Source organism: Vespula vulgaris, chromosome 10, assembly GCF_905475345.1.
Source record: "Vespula vulgaris chromosome 10, iyVesVulg1.1, whole genome shotgun sequence".
NCBI classification, from domain to species: domain Eukaryota; kingdom Metazoa; phylum Arthropoda; class Insecta; order Hymenoptera; family Vespidae; genus Vespula; species Vespula vulgaris.
In genome coordinates this window covers 7,016,697-7,031,253 of record NC_066595.1, presented here as the reverse complement: position 1 = coordinate 7,031,253, position 14,557 = coordinate 7,016,697, and the positions used below count along the sequence as shown (strand labels likewise).

The following is a 14,557-nucleotide window of genomic DNA, read 5'->3' as shown; positions in this document are numbered from 1 at the left end:
CAATGATCTTTCTCTATCTATTTTTTTTTTCTTTTTCTCTAAAAGGAAAATGCAATGAAGTCGTGTCTAAATCCTTCGACGTATGTACAAAGTAAAATAATAGTACAGATGTCGATCGATTCGATCGACCGTTCGTGCGAATCGGTAAAAGCGGAACGCGTTCTACTTCAAAGTATCCTAACGTTTTTCTAGTCTATTACCTTACTTTAATATTCTCGAAAGTAATCGAAATCATAATGGTGGGTATCGATACCGGATGAGCTGACTAAACACATTAAGACCTTTTAAATAAACCTAATCGAACCTTCTAACTATCATTGAATTTTTTTCAGGGATAATTTTTTTTCATATTACAAAAATATAATTTAATTTCTTGAAGTATTAAAGATTTACGTTCGTGTACGTGTCAATGGCTTTGAAAGAATAAAATCTATCATTTTCATTGTCGAATCGAAGTACGTATAACAATCCATTCCTCTTTTTATCAATTTGGTGAGATATATCAAAAGATCGAGAAGATATAAGATATAAGAAGGATCGAGAGAAATATATTCGGTACGGTATCGTGTGTCTCATGGCAAATCTAACATAAAGACTAAAGAGGAATCCTGTGAGATGAGGTGCGGTGCGGTGAGACCAAGTGAGGCGAGGCAACTCGCGTTGGATGCGTTCAAGAACCTTCCGCGCAGCATATATGGTCGGTCCGCCCACGTGGAACGACTTGTCGTCGACGATATAGCCAAATATCGCGTAGACGACGAATACACACGTTCGAAAATATGCCAGGCAAGACTCTCGCGTCTCCATTTTATTCTAGGATATACATATATAGCGATCCTAAATAACGATCTCTACCAAAACGTGTTTTGGGTTGCGCCTAATTAACATATTTTTTTTTCTTTTGATAGTGAGTCACGTCGAAAAGACCACATCTAGTCCTCGTCATCGTCCTCGTCATCGTCCTCGTCATCGTCCTCGTCATCATTTTTAACCATTATTATTATTAGTTTTATCGATTATTAAAAATATTCGCAATGAATTTATTCCTATTGGTTTTTACGCGATGCGCTTATAAAAAGAAAAAAAAGAAAAGGAGAAACACGATAGAAATATATCTATATGTACACAGTAGATATATATCTATAAATATATATAACATGAAAAAGGGAAACGTTTTAGTTTCTTTCTAAAATTGTGAAAAGGTTAAGCGTGAAATAATGTGTAGGTATGTATGTATAGAACGTAAGATCACTCGGAAACTTTGAAATCTCGTCTATCGAATCAAACGTAATCGATGGCTCACCTCTCTCTCTCTCTCTCTCTCTCTCTTTCTCTCGAGATGGCACGATAAGCCTCGTATTAACCGTTACAGTGATAATTAACTCTCATCGTTAACGAAGCGTAGAACTCTTCGTCGATCGTCCATAATAGAAAGGGTTCGCTTTTAAAGCCGAAAGCAACTAAAGAGAGATCTTATCCGCGACGTTGTTTCTTACGTGACGTGGCTGTTCCACTTATGGCTCGTTCAATGACATTCGCAGGACGCATTGGCCAACGAACGAAAAGCCGCATGCTGTGTCGAGACCGAACGATAGTCGGTCCTATGACTTATGTAGACGTCTGTGTGTGATCGTTTGCCAAAATAATTATTCTAATCTCGACGATACGAATATCCATCTCACGGGGGATTGAAAAAAAAGAAAAGAAAAGTAATGAAAATCTTTGATACGCATGTGTTCATCATTTTAATTATAAATTTTCGTACATTTTTCTTCTATGTCAATTAATGCAATATCGTCTATTATTCGATTCTCACAACACAGGTGTGTCCGTTAATAATTTCACTGATTAATCTCTATATATATATATGTAAAAGACGAGAGGTTAAAAATTTGATCGCGAATAAAATTTGATTCTCAGCGTTGTACGACATTGGGTACACTTTGGGTCCACTTTCGTTCGATCCCGAGAGCCCACGTATTATTATTCGAACAATAATTCCATGCAAGATCCAGTAAAGAAATTTGGCCTTTCTAACGAGCCAATTTTTATCTTCTCCAACGATTAATGAATATCGCTTCTCGTTTCTGTATCATAACTGTCCGATCGAACGCAATAGACTCAGAAAAGTGCCATACCCCTTCGCGATAATTCCAAAGTCTTCTCGAGGGAGTAGATCCATGGGGTATTCCTGGTATTAAGCCATCTCTACGAGATCCGCGCCAAGAATCCAGTCGTTGCTCGTTGTCAGCATCCTCGTCATCCTTTACAATCGGCATCACCTTTTTCTTATCTTCCTCCTCCTGCTTCCCCTGATCCTCCTCACCCTCCTCTCCGCTTTCCTCGTCGCTATCATAACGCTGCGAAGACACGTCGCACCTTTTGCGTCGTTCCAGACCAAAATCTTGCATACGTCGACGTCGTCTCGAATTTTCCGAAATATTAGGACGAATCCTTACAATAGTCGTACCATTTCGTTCACGAGCGATTCTTCCCTTCGAATCAGAATCTCGATTATCGGAGATACGACGGCCGTTCGTTCGAATCGAATCTTCTTGCTCGATTTCGCTCTCGTCTCCTTCGTCCTCCTCGTAAGCATCTTCGAGACTTCCACTCTTCTCCCTTCCTGAGATCCCTTCCGCCCTTCTCCCTCTACCATTCTCTTTAAGATACCTTACAGCAAAGAGTCTGTTACCCTCGCGCCAAGAATCCTTTCGATCGTTCGTTTCTTGAAAATTTTCTTTCAAATCCTCGTCTACTCTCTCCGATGTAAAAGCTCGAGAATGCCTTTCCAATTTCTTATCCCGAGTACCCTCTTCACTTATTTTCTTTATCATCGCCCCATTCGAGGAGCGAACTCTCGATTCTATCTCATTTCGATCCTTCCAAGGACTCGTTCCGGCGGGTACCCCTCTCTCGCGACTCGTGAAAAAATTTCTATCAGATTCGACGAATCGATCGTCGAACGAACTACTTCGCCTTCTTGATTCTTCTTCGTTTAGATCCTTACCAACGTCGCAATAAACTCCGTAAGAATGTTCCCTCTCAGATTCGATCCCTCGATCTTTAAAAGAGATTCGTCTCCCTAAAATGTTTTCTCTCGGTTCTTTCGAGACTCGACGTACAGGACTCGTAGTCGACTCGACGGAGTTTTCGTCCTTGAAAGAAATACTGGTAATTATTCCACGATCTTGATTATCAAGGGTCCGTCTTCTTTCTCCAACAATTTTATCATCCCCGAAGGATATTATTCTTGCGTTAGAGAGTCGCGTATGCTCTCTCGACGATCTTTTTTCTTTCTCCTCCTCCTCGAACGAGATCTTACCGTACTCGGGATGTTTCGCTTTGAAAGAACTTCTTCTTCCTAAATCGGCACTATCTACCAATTCGGTCTTTTCCCTTTCAGTGACATCACTCTTTCGACTCTTTATCGTACACTTGATTCCACCATCCGAATCGTTCTTGAACGGATTCCGTCCTCGTACCTCGTTATCCTGATCCTTGAAAGACGTTCTCCTCGTTATACCGGTATCCTTCTTCGAATGCATCCTTTGTGGCATATCCGTGTCTCCGCTGAATGAGATCTTCCTGATCGTTTCTCTCTCCTTCGAAGGATCGCGAAGATTTTTTTTTAAATATTCCTGATCCCTCTTACCCTCGACCGGTGCTCTTTCGTATCTCTGTATTCTAACGTCAAATTCCCCGGGCAATACTTCGTACGGACGAGCCATACTACCGCTCTTCGTCTCGTCCTTCGTACGAGCTCGATCCTCCTCGACGTCCTTGGATCTTGATCGTCTACGAGTGATTTCGACCACGTACGCGTCTTGGCTCTTCCTCGAAGAATTCTCCTTCTCTCGACGGTCGTTGTCCCTATCGAAGGGCGCACGTCTACCTTCTACACGTCGAATATTGTCGTCTACGTTCAACCCAGACATCTCCTCGCGAACATGAGACTCGGCTTCTCGAAGCATGTATCTTGGAATTCGCTCGTCCAACTCTCGAAAACCATTCGCGTCGTTACTCCTTGCACGGCCTAATTCATATCTAGAAACTTTCTCGATACTCCTCGATCTTCTACGATCCTCGCGCGTTTCTTCGCCTCTATTCGATTTAGAGAAATCGTCGAAACGTTGATCGTAACAAACCGACGTTTTTGCGTCGTCCTCCCGACGATTTCCAAGCTCCTCGTCGACGAGACAACGACGACGACGTCGTTGACGACGATCCTCGATCGTCGACGAAATGATCCCTCTCTCCGGACTACCCCGTTCTCTCCTAGTTCTCAACTTATCCTCTTCGCGTGTTTTCAGTCGTTCGATCATCGCTCCGATCCTATGATCTGTATCCGTTCGTACATCGATACTAGGAAAACTCGTTTTCTTCCGGTTCTCGCCATTTCTTCGAACGGCCGAGGACTCCGCGAACGTATAATTTCGTGAATCGATCCCTTCCGAGGAACTTTCATCCTTCCTCGTATTTTCTTTTCTCGATCCGTGTATTTCTCGATCGAAAATCTTTTCTTTTTGATTCTCTTTTCTCGGACTTGCTACGTATTCCTCGTAAAGCAACGCTGGCTTATCGTTCTTCTCATTCTCCTCTTCCTTCTCCTCCTCCTCCTCCTCCTCTTCCTCCTCCTCCTCCTCTTCCTCTTCCTCCACCTCCACATCTTCCTTCTTCCTTTCCTCTACTTCCTTACGTCCAGCTATATCTTTCATATCCCACGATGCAAAACGATCCTTGCTTCTCTTATAAAGAATATCCGGATCCTCTTCGATTTCTTCTCCGAACCGTCTCCCATTTCTCTCGGAACACTCCCTACGAAAATCCCCAAAGCGATAACTATTTTCCCGCGTCGCTTTGCCATTCCTTTTATCAGTTCGTTCTTCCAGCTCGTAATAAAACGTATCGCTGCCGAATGACGTTGCTTTTGGTCTGTCCTTCGACATTGAAGAGCTACGAAGCCGCGAACTCATTTCGTTTACAAATGTAAATAAATGTTTGGCGACCTTCTATATCGGTCTATCTTCCCTCTCCCTTCTTCTGCTCTATACAACACCAACGATACACGATCCTTGCTTCCGTCTGACGATCGCCACGAATAAATAATCAAAGATAGGAGAGTATGAATCTGAAAGATCCAACCGGTAGGTACGTCGCGTTACGAATCGTGCTTACGAGTGCGACGATCTTAGCTCCTTGCGATGGCTCCTTTTTCACAAAACAGTCAGTTCCGGACGAACCGAGGAAAAGACCGAGAGAGCGAACGAGAAGGAGATCTTGTGCTAAGGAGCCAAGCAGACGACCCTGAAAGTCGTCTGTGGACTTTCACGAACGCGAGCACTTTGCCGGTCGAAGTCACCGCGAGAGTGTGCACCGGAGGAGAGCGTGTTTCTCTCTCTCTCTCTCTCTCTCTCTCTCTCTCTCTCTCTCTTTCTCTTTCTCTCTTTTTCTCCTCAGAATCGGAGAGAGGGAGTACTCCCCCTCTCTTCCTCTGCCAACACGGCAACCTCCGCACAGCACCACCACCACCTCCGCAGGCGGCCTCCGTTCTGTGGTCCTCCTCGAGAAGAGAGACGGGCCACTCGATTCTCCCGTTAATTCGCTGATGAATCTACCTTTTGCCATATACGATAGAGAAAGAAAGAAATAGAGAAAGAGAGAGAGAGAGAGAGTGTGTGTCTCGACCTTGTCGACAGTTCAGAATACTATCCCTTCGTCTTCCTGAAAACGCTTAGCACTTCTTCTCTTTCGACAATTTAAGAAGACACGATTACGAGAAAGAGATAAAGAGATAGAGAGAAAGGTTGCATCTCCGGAGAAGAGAGCTTCGTCGAGAAGAAGCCTGATGCAGAGCAGTTATTAAATTTCACTCTGCGGCGAAGAACTCGTTCTTTTTTTTTCTTTTTATATTTTATATATATATATATACACACACACACACACACATCCTTCGTGTCGACGAGTTCCACGAGGTAGCTGTACGTTTCTCGCCTAGAGGATCGTGTTCGAATCTCATCCTTAGTCAAAGTAGTCCGAACGAAAGACATTTAGGAGGTTTACTTACGCGTGGAAAAAGAGTACAAAATAGTGAGAGCGAGTCAGAGAAACTGTGGAGAAAGGTGAGTCTTAAACACGCGTCACTGATTCATAAGCTTGCTTATTTCTTTTTTGTTTCTTCTTTCTTTCTTTCTTTTTTTTTTTCGTTTTCTCGGTCGAAAAGCTTACGAGAATGTATTCTTCGAAATTCTCTTTCGTTTAGTTCACTCTATGTGCTGCTGATTCGCCATATACCAGAAATGGAAAGTCGAAGCCACCTCAGGGAATACCCTTACCTCCCTTCGAGACTTCGTTCCTACCATCGTCTCGCTTCGCCTCGCTTCGTCTCACCTCACCTCCTCTCCTCTTCCCCCTTCCTCTTCCATCTTTCTCTCTCTCTCTCTCTCTTTCTCTCTCTCTCTCTTTCTTTCTCATCGGATCACATCGCATCGCATCGCATCGCATCGCATCCCATTGCTGAGAGGCAAGGTCAATTCCCCTCCACATCTCAATCCCTACCCCTTCTCATTCTATTTTATTTATTTCCACGTTCGCCCTGACGACGCCGATACGAAACACGAGAATGATTAAAATATTAGAATGTATCGAAATTATATGCACATGTTTACCTAATCAACGATTATTATCTTACTACAACATGATTTCGAATATCGTAGTTATGCTACGAGAACATCATCTAAAGGATTATCAAAATTCGAACATATCGAAATTAGATAGAACTACCTACAAGTTTATCTAATCAACGATTACTATTCTACTGTTATAACATAATTTCTTTTGTACATTCTAATTAAATTATGGAAACCATTCAAGAGTGATAAAAATATTCGAATATGTCGAAATTATATGTATAAGTTTATGTAGTTAATGAGAGCAGCTCTATGTACTTGATCTGTACTTTTAATAATTAATGATAAGTATTTTGTAAAATAAATGAATATTTCGTTCGATATAAATAATTAAATGTTAGGGTTGCGTTAGGATTACATCATTGTATTACGCATATTGATATTTTATTATAAATACTGACTAAATGTTTAAAAATATTGATCTAATAAGTAGCAGCCATTGATGATTATTATCATACTGTAACATGGTTTCATTTGAAGAACAGTACAAATGTAGTTTTCTTTCGAGATCGTCTACAAGATGATCAAAATATTAAAATATATCATAATTATATGTACAAATTTATTTAATTCGCATTGTAATATAGTTTCGTTTAAAAATCATGCTGCGATAATGATAACATAAAGGATGATTAAGTATTAAAATATATCGTAGTTACATGTACAAATTTGTACATATTTATAATGGTTATCGTATAGTAGCATAGTTTCGTTTGAACATCGTAGTTTTGTTTTGAGAACATCTATTTCAAATAGAACAGCAGGTGACTCTTCAACGGAAGGCGCACCCTACTTCCTGTTTCAACTCCCTCTTGTCTACTGAATACTACTAAAGAGTTCTACTTCTACAATCCTTCTTACTTCTACAATCCTTCTTACTTCTACGATCCATCTAAGTAACTCATCAACTGGTTAAATTATTATCCGAAAGTTAAGAACTAGTTTCCTTTCTAATCGGAAAAAAATTGGACTTTTCTAATCGTCACAGAAAATCGTAAAACACAGAGAAGAACGAACGAATACGAATATTTAGAAAGCGAAAAGCTGGAAAAATCATCGGCTTTCGTACGTTCCAAAGAAGAAACGTGCAAAAATTCGATCGACCATATCGAATGGCTGTTCACTCGAACGTGACGAGAGAAAAAGAATGAATACGTGTATATGGATTCCAATCTGCTTGACCAACTGCTTGCTTATCGGTGAAATAACTAAATTATTTCTAAAGATCTATCAATTGCCAAATAAAAATGGCTATGTAAGTAAAAAGAATAAACGATTATTTTGTCAAACGAAGAGAATTAGGTGGAAAATAACGAGATGACTAAAGAAGACGAAGCTGAAGATTTTTTGTTTGTGTAAAGAAATAAAATAAAAGTAACAAATAATATGAAACTTATTAACTAATTATTAAAGATAAAACATACGAATGTCCGATCTTAAATTTATATGAGGCTATAGAAAACGAGCGTACGTGATTTATGAAATAAATAGGACTTCTAAACAGGATAAGATGCAAGTACGATAACTTTTTGGAAAAGCTCGAGATACGGCCCTGAGTGTGGGTCGCGGCAAGGTCCTGTATGTACGCCCCCGCCTTTTATATGGCGTTTATAAACGTCTAGAGGCTGCGACCACGCGAGCACGCGACCACGCGACCACGAGGCGGTGAACGGGGCCTCACGTACGCACCGACCTTTTCGCCCGAAATGGCGAGGATAACCATTCGAAGGTACGTAGGTACAAACCGATGTATCTATGTACGTATGTATATAGTTAGATAAATACACATTCCGAATGCTATCGCAATCTTTTCGTCTATTTATCCAAATTTTTTTATCAAAAGAGAAAAAAAGGAGACACCATTTATTCGACGAGAAAAAGATGGAAATAAGATCTTTTTCAACAGTTTACTATAGTGCATAAAATTAATATTTATAAACGTTGAAAGCGAAAAAAACGAAGAAAAATAAATAAACAACGGTTACTTAGAAATGTCTGACGTCGTAAACGAGAGAAAGAAAGTAACGCTCTAATTGAATTTAACGGTTTCGCTGGTAAGCATTTAGCGGTCCATGTCACAACTGTTCTGCTTCTCGTAATATGGTAGTGAGTCATTGGAGGCCTTCTCGTTCCATCGGAGAATGGCGAGGCCGAAGAATATGCTTTCTTTCGCTACTGCTAACTATAAAACTGTTATCGGTATCCGTGTATTGAACGTACGTACGTATGTACATGTCAGACCGCTGACCTCGTCGATTCGCGATGGCCCCTTGTGAACGTCTACCTTTGTGCTTTTCAATGATAGCTACGTGGATGCTAATTGCAAAATTAATTCTTTTTGTTTAAACTCGCAGTAAATATAAGAGCAAAAATCGACAAATAAATTTATTTCGAAAGAAATATCTACCTATATATACTTTTATAATATATTAATTATATCAGTAATAATTAGCCAAGTAGAAATTAAATTTTGCCGCGAACTTGAAGCGACATCCCGCGGAAATGAAAAGTATTATTAAAAATTGGTTATATCAAAGGTCGGTACTATAGAAATCTATGATTAACAAAATCGATCGATAATATAATTAATTATATAAATTATATTTATTCTACGTACGTTCTCCTTTTTATTTATTCGCTATCTATTTATATTCCATCTCGCGAGGATCAATTAAGTTTAACGTTGTAACGTTGAATATCTTGACGTATTGCTCGATGAAAAAAAAAAAAAAATACATATTCAAAACCTTGGACCCAATAAACAAACCTTTTGCGGATTACATTGACGTATGTACTTTGAAAAATGAATAAAAGAAACTTGATTACAAATAATAAGAATAATCGAAATTCGACGTAGAAATCGATGTTTTTTACGCCTTCGCAAATGTGTCCCAGTTGGAATAAGAAGAAAAAAGAGAAGAAAAGAAAAAAAGACAAAAAGACAAAGAAAAAAGAAAAAAACTTCGTCGTGACTTTAGGGACTGCGACATCAAGGTCCTCCCCACTTATGAAAACAACACTGGTATCTAGTGGGCAGCGATTATTTTGAAAGCAGGCAATGACATTGAGCCGTCGACTCAATGATGTCAGACGTACGGAAGTGACATCATTTTGCTCCTTATCACAAACTCCGTCTGAATCGTACGCAGTACGAATAACAATCCGTTCTTGCTATCAACAAAGATGGCAAATCAAAATAATCAGTCATCGATTAACCAAAATACACGTACTTCGAATCGATAGATTTGTTTATCCTTCAATTCATTATCTCATTATTATTCTACTCAACGAATAACAGACTCAAAAATATCGTCTTGTTGACAATGATTTAATCATCCCAATGAGATATTTTTCTTCCCCTTTTTTCCCTCAAAAAGGAAAAAAAAAGAAAAAAGAAAAACTAATGATAGAAACCAAGAAACACATGTAGGTGAACAGATTTCCTTGACAAGCTTAAAAAAAATTATCCTATATGCAGAGCTAACAGTAGGAGAAATTGCATTCACTCTCCATGGATATATATATATTGTATACATTTATAAAAATTGTATATACATACGCACCATACACGTATATACTACTACACAGATCTGGAGAACCTAACAACGTCCAACACTACTGACATTCCCGAACGATTGTGTCACGCGTGCTTATAGTCGCACGATGCTTTTCGGTGCACCCTATGAGGCATGCGCACGCGTGCATTCCCTTCTCCCCTTTATCACCTGCACCTTTCAAGAGAAACGTTCGAGTTTTCATTGTTACAAAGCTATACATACTAAATACTCGAGGCTGAAAGACTTTTCTTGTGATTCATCTCTTCAAAGCGATTGACCTAATTTACTAAACAAATTGATGTGACCTTGACGTAAACAGGAACCAAGACTGATTCATAACATCCTGATTAGACTCGAAATCATTCTATGGTACTAAAATTTATATAATTTATTCAATAAAGCTACTTACTATCACTGTGATTATTGATTATTAAAATAGAAGAATATAGAATTGAAGAAGAGAGGGAGGGAACCGTCAAGGATATTTGCTGATAATTATCTGATCTCTACTATCTCACATGGCTGCGAGATTATCGCTAGTTATTACCGATTACGAAGAAAGTGAAACGGACTTTACCACGTATTACTTTGAAAAAGTAACATTACGCTTATGTTACATCTCACTCCAATTATTAATAAACTTCTACAAACCGATTTTTTTCTTTAGGATACTGTATTAGTACTTTTGTATTAGTACAACCTGTTGGGTGTGTCCGATAAATATATATATATATATATATATATATATATATATATATATATATAGACACACACACACACATATACATATATATAGATATATATGTTCATTCAATATAGGTTCATTCGTTTATATATATATATGAGTGGGTGTATAAACGAATGAACCACTTACATTCTATTTCTATTTCAAAGTTATGAACTATTACCTATGTAAGAAGGACATATAGAAATCCGATTTGTCCTCGTAATGCTAAATAAAGAAACTACATAGGTATATAAAAAGGAAGACAGGCTGATTTGAGATCATCGATCCACCTCGTTTGCGAACACGTATACCGGAGGGTTGAATCTTTCTTCTATTACGAAGCACAACTTAATTTAATGCAAAGAGTGCGTTCAATTACGATCCTTTTGCCTAAGGTTTCCAGAGTGTTCAGAAAGAGAAAAAAGAACGCCCTATAACAACCCTGTCACGCAAGAAATCCAAAGGGGATCCAAGAATTGCTTACTGTCACGCAATACCAAAACGAAACTGACCATACATATAACTTCCGTTATGACAATATCACATCGCAAAGTGAACCTACTTAGTTTGATGGAAGGTGCGCCAGTATATCCGTCGCGAAAAGCTGTTACGATGGAAAATCAAGAATATCTATACGCGAAGAAGCTTTACGACTGTCTTTAACGTTGTCCTTGCCAAGAGAAAAGTTTTAAAAAATGCATCGAGGTTGTGATCGTTTTGCCATCGTTAGGTAATTACTTCGATTGATCCAGAATCGACGTTAATTGAAATCTTTACAATGTCAAACACGTGGAAGTCCACAAAATTTATTAACTCTAATAGTTTCTCTACTAATTGATTGCAAATATTTTCCTGAGTTTCGTAACTTATTTTTGAAAAAAAAAATAACAAAATTTATATGCGTTATCATTATACAATTAAATGTATGTATACTTTGATATTTTTTATCATGAGCCTCTCACGATATTAATTTTCTAGTTCTCACGTTCGGTAATCTCTCTCTCTCTCTTTCTCTCTCTCTTTCTCTCTCTCTTTCTCTCTCTCTTTCTAGCCTTTATCGTGCGAGAACTCGTTTGGCCATAAATGAAATCGCGACGTAGCATTGGCACAATTCTATTTCTTGATCTTTCGAAATTACTTCGACTAATGTAGGCTACACCAAAGTAAAGTAAAGTTTTCGAATTAATTAGTTTTAAAGCATAAAAAGATGTATCATTTTTATTAAATGTTAGTTACTCGTCATAGTTTCGTAATAGAAAATGTTACGGAGTGCAAATTGGAATTTTGCATTAATTGCATAAACACGCGATCCTTTACATTAAATAAAAAGTAAAAAATATATATATATCATATTAAGGCATAACTTTGATCAAATTCAAAAGCAAATTATGATCGTGCCAACAGCGATAACTTTAACATGCACTACGATCCATCATCAAAGATATACATAACTCGATACTTCACGAGCTAAAACCCTCGACCGACCAACCAACGGTCGTATGAATGTTGCGGAAAGCTAACTTGCTGCTAAGCTACAACGTTATTTTACAACGAGACACAGGAAGAGAACGTTGCGAAAGAGTACGAACGATGATCAGATACTAAATTAATAATTCTACTGTTGGCTTAATAATATGCGAGTAACGTACTCGTATGGAACCGAATGAGTTATTCCCTGGCCTCGGACATATTTACATAGATTCATAGGTACGTAGTACTCCGTTAAAATATTATTTCAATTTTGAAATAACTACTTTTGTTATTTCTAACATTTGCAAATACTAACACTTAGGTAGATATTCCTACACTTACGTTATTATTAAATATTATCAGATTAACGTATGAAAACTTGATCTACATTAAGAAAGAAGAAAAAGAAAAAATAAATATCGCAATATTAATTTGATAATTTATATTGTAATTATATAGTTTGATAGCTATTATTGTTACTACTATTGTACTACAAAATTAATAGTTTTTATAACTATTAATATTTTTTATAATTGTTCAAATTTCCTAAAGTATTAAAAACTCTTTCTATTCGATAGGGTAGTAAAGTAACTCGTTTCTGACTCTACCAGTGAAAAGTTCAACGCATCGAATCTCATAGCCATAACCAAAGGATATACTTATGTATCGCACGTTATCGGATCGGTCAACCGATCTCGGCGCGTTAAGACACCTAATTACATGTTCCGTTCGACGCACACATTCTACGAACTGGTGGTTGCTCGGAGACAGAAAGTACCCGAAGCAGAGACCGACTTACAGAATCGCTTACGTCTCTTGGGCCTTCGATGCGTAAGATCTTTCTCAAGAAGGAGAGAGACAGAGAATTAATTACATTGCGTAATATAATTACTGTATTCGTCTTTGATATATATATATATTCTTTTTTCTAGTTAGAACCATACAATGAATAAAAATAATCAAGCTTAAAAATTTCTTTTAAGACGATCCAAAGTTTTACAATTAAGTGAAGCAAGGTCATCACGGTCACATAATTACTGAGACTACTGTATGTTTACCTTCTATATATATCTTTTTTCAAATATATATCCATTCCGAAGAAAATAAATGATAAAGTGATAGAAATAATCAAACTTAAAAAATCCTTTTTCTTTAAAATAATTCAAATATTTCAATTTGGTACCAAATCATCACAATCATGCACATATAGGATGGTCCAAAAATTTCTACGTAGGCCAAAATTTCTTAAATGATTAAATAAAAATTACTTCTTTTCGAGACTTTTTAGGCTTATAGTTGAGCTTGTAACTTTACCAACAAATCCAGTAATTTTACAGTCTGAAAAGAAAATTAGCCTGAAAGATTTCGAAAGAGAGTAATTGATTTTTAATATTACCTAATATCTTTTGGCTCATCTAGGAACTCCTTTGGTCCATCCTATGTATAAAAATAAAAAAATATATATAAATTTATTATTACCTTGGCATCGAAAGCGTCGATGGCCGTCCGTCGAACTCCATTCATCTTTCGACGATTTCGAAACGTTCGTAATATTCCGATTTTTACTTTTTTTCCTATCAGCAAAACAAAATTGAAATTTCTTGATAGATTCGTTGTCAACGACGCAATGTTTTCCTTCTCGTTGTAAAGTCGAACTTTGTAAAGCGCGCTTCGTTTTGATCTACGCTACCGCTGCATCCTCTTCTTCTTCCTCCTCCTCCTCCTCCTCCTCCTCCTCCTCCACCTCCTTCTCCAGTTCCTCCAGCTCCTCCTCCAACTCCTCCACCCTCTTCGATCGAACTCGACGAGCTCGGCTGAAAAGCTATCGACATCGAGCGACGTGTGCGTGCGCATAGACTCGCTGAAATGAGAAAAATCATTCTTCGATCTTTGATCCTACTCAGATACATATATATATATATATATATATATATATATATATATATACATACTTTAATCGTATATGAGGTATTATAAAAAAAAAAATAATAAAGATATGAATCATGAAAAATGTGATCAATGTTTTTGATTTATAAATAACGTCCGTACTACTTTCAATATGAATTATAAAAAAAATCATGCATTTTGAAATAGAAATTTAATCTGAAATAAGC

At 37.8% G+C, this 14,557-nt stretch overlaps 1 protein-coding gene and 1 long non-coding RNA gene across 5 annotated transcripts in view; one reads left to right on the top strand and one right to left on the bottom strand.

Moving 5' to 3' along the window:
- The window catches only part of LOC127067192 (four and a half LIM domains protein 2), a 51,309-nt gene extending 37,173 nt beyond the window's left edge, over positions 1 to 14,136 (bottom strand). The window contains exon 1 of one of the 4 annotated variants that reach the window (XR_007782569.1): positions 2,139 to 6,814. Coding sequence is in view for 3 of the 4 variants with exons in the window: in XM_051001827.1 (XP_050857784.1) it covers positions 2,139 to 4,976 (2,838 nt within the window). In the remaining variant the exon portion in view is untranslated. Of the gene's footprint in view, positions 1 to 2,138; positions 6,815 to 10,252; positions 10,271 to 13,922 lie in introns of those variants that run through there. The other 3 variants (XM_051001835.1, XM_051001836.1, XM_051001827.1) reach the window with 3 other exon arrangements.
- LOC127067195 (uncharacterized) lies at positions 11,028 to 13,931 on the top strand. Its single transcript, XR_007782573.1, has 3 exons — positions 11,028 to 11,703; positions 12,378 to 12,680; positions 13,022 to 13,931. It is a non-coding gene; the product is annotated as an uncharacterized LOC127067195 (long non-coding RNA).
- Positions 14,137 to 14,557: the final 421 nt, after the last annotated feature.